Source organism: Chaetura pelagica, unplaced genomic scaffold (genome assembly GCF_000747805.2).
Source record: "Chaetura pelagica isolate M959 unplaced genomic scaffold, ChaPel_1.0 scaffold1366, whole genome shotgun sequence".
NCBI lineage: Eukaryota > Metazoa > Chordata > Aves > Apodiformes > Apodidae > Chaetura > Chaetura pelagica.
Genome location: NW_009953581.1, coordinates 204059 through 205162, shown reverse-complemented (window position 1 = coordinate 205162; position 1104 = coordinate 204059). Strand labels below are relative to the sequence as shown.

The 1104-nt window shown below is 52.8% G+C and overlaps 1 protein-coding gene across 1 annotated transcript in view; it reads left to right on the top strand.

The window, feature by feature from the left end:
* Nucleotides 1-20: 20 nt before the first annotated feature.
* The window catches only part of RCHY1 (ring finger and CHY zinc finger domain containing 1, E3 ubiquitin protein ligase), a gene marked incomplete at its 5' end in the record, with an annotated part of 6709 nt that continues 5625 nt past the window's right edge, over nt 21-1104 (top strand). The window contains 3 exons of the mRNA XM_009999764.1: nt 21-101; nt 860-904; nt 1005-1063. Of these exons, the coding sequence (XP_009998066.1) occupies nt 21-101; nt 860-904; nt 1005-1063 (185 nt within the window). The remainder of the gene's footprint in view (nt 102-859; nt 905-1004; nt 1064-1104) is intronic.

Genomic DNA, 1104 nt, shown 5'->3' with positions numbered 1-1104 from the left:
TGCCTCTTCTTCCTTCCCTCAGGATTGGCCCAAAGGAGGATTTTTTCCACTGTTCCAAGTGCAATTTGTGCCTCAGCGTGAACCTGCGGGGGAGGCACAAGGTGAGAGCCCTGGGGTGGCTGTGGAGCCAGGCTGTGAGCACTGGTGTCCAGTGACAAGGGGCAGTGGGTGCAAACTGGAGCCCAGGAGGTTCCATGTGAATATCAGGAAGAACTTCTTTGCTGTGAGAGTGCCAGAGCCCTGGGCCAGGCTGCCCAGAGAGGCTGTGGAGTCTCCTTCTCTGGAGACATTCCAACCCCCCTGGCCACGTTCCTGTGTGATGTGCTCTGGGTGCCCCTGCTCTGGCAGGGGGGTTGGGCTGGGGGAGCTTTCCAGGTCCCTTCCAACCCCTGGGATTCTGGGATTCCATAATAAACACCTTGGAAGTGAAAGCTGATGGTGCCCCAGGCCCTGTGAGTGGAGGAGAGGGAAGTTCTCTCTCTACATGCACCCAACAGCAGCACAGGGTGCTGAGACCAAAGGAAATAAACGTCTTGGTCTCCTTTTTAAGGGAGCAAATCTGCCAGTCTGAGCTGCTGTTCCTGCTGCAGGACAGACTGCCTGGTGCTGCAGGACAGACAGACTGCCTGGTGCTGCAGCAGTTCTGGGAGCCCTTTCCTTCTGCAAACTTCCCAGTTGTTTTGTTCCTTAACATGCTGAGCTCCCTGCTAAACTCCCAGAACTCCAAACCTGAACAGGAACAGTGACTTTTCGTACCTCTTTCCTTAACTTTTCCTTTAGCTTTTAGGAAAGTGCAGACACCCCTGCAGTGAGATAACATGTTGTTGTTTGGTTTTGTCTTGTTTTTGTCTCTGCAAAGTGTATTGAAAACGTCTCCAGGCAGGAGTGTCCCATATGTTTGGAGGTGAGCTGCTTCTTCTCACCTCTTGGCTTTGCACCTGGCTGAACTTTTTTTTGACACTGTTTACATTGTCTTTCTGGTCTGGCTACTTGCCTCCAAACAGGATATCCACACCTCTCGTGTTGCAGCTCACGTTCTGCCATGTGGTCACCTCCTCCACAGGTAAAGGCTTTGCAGGTGGCCTGGGAATGCAGAATTCCTGC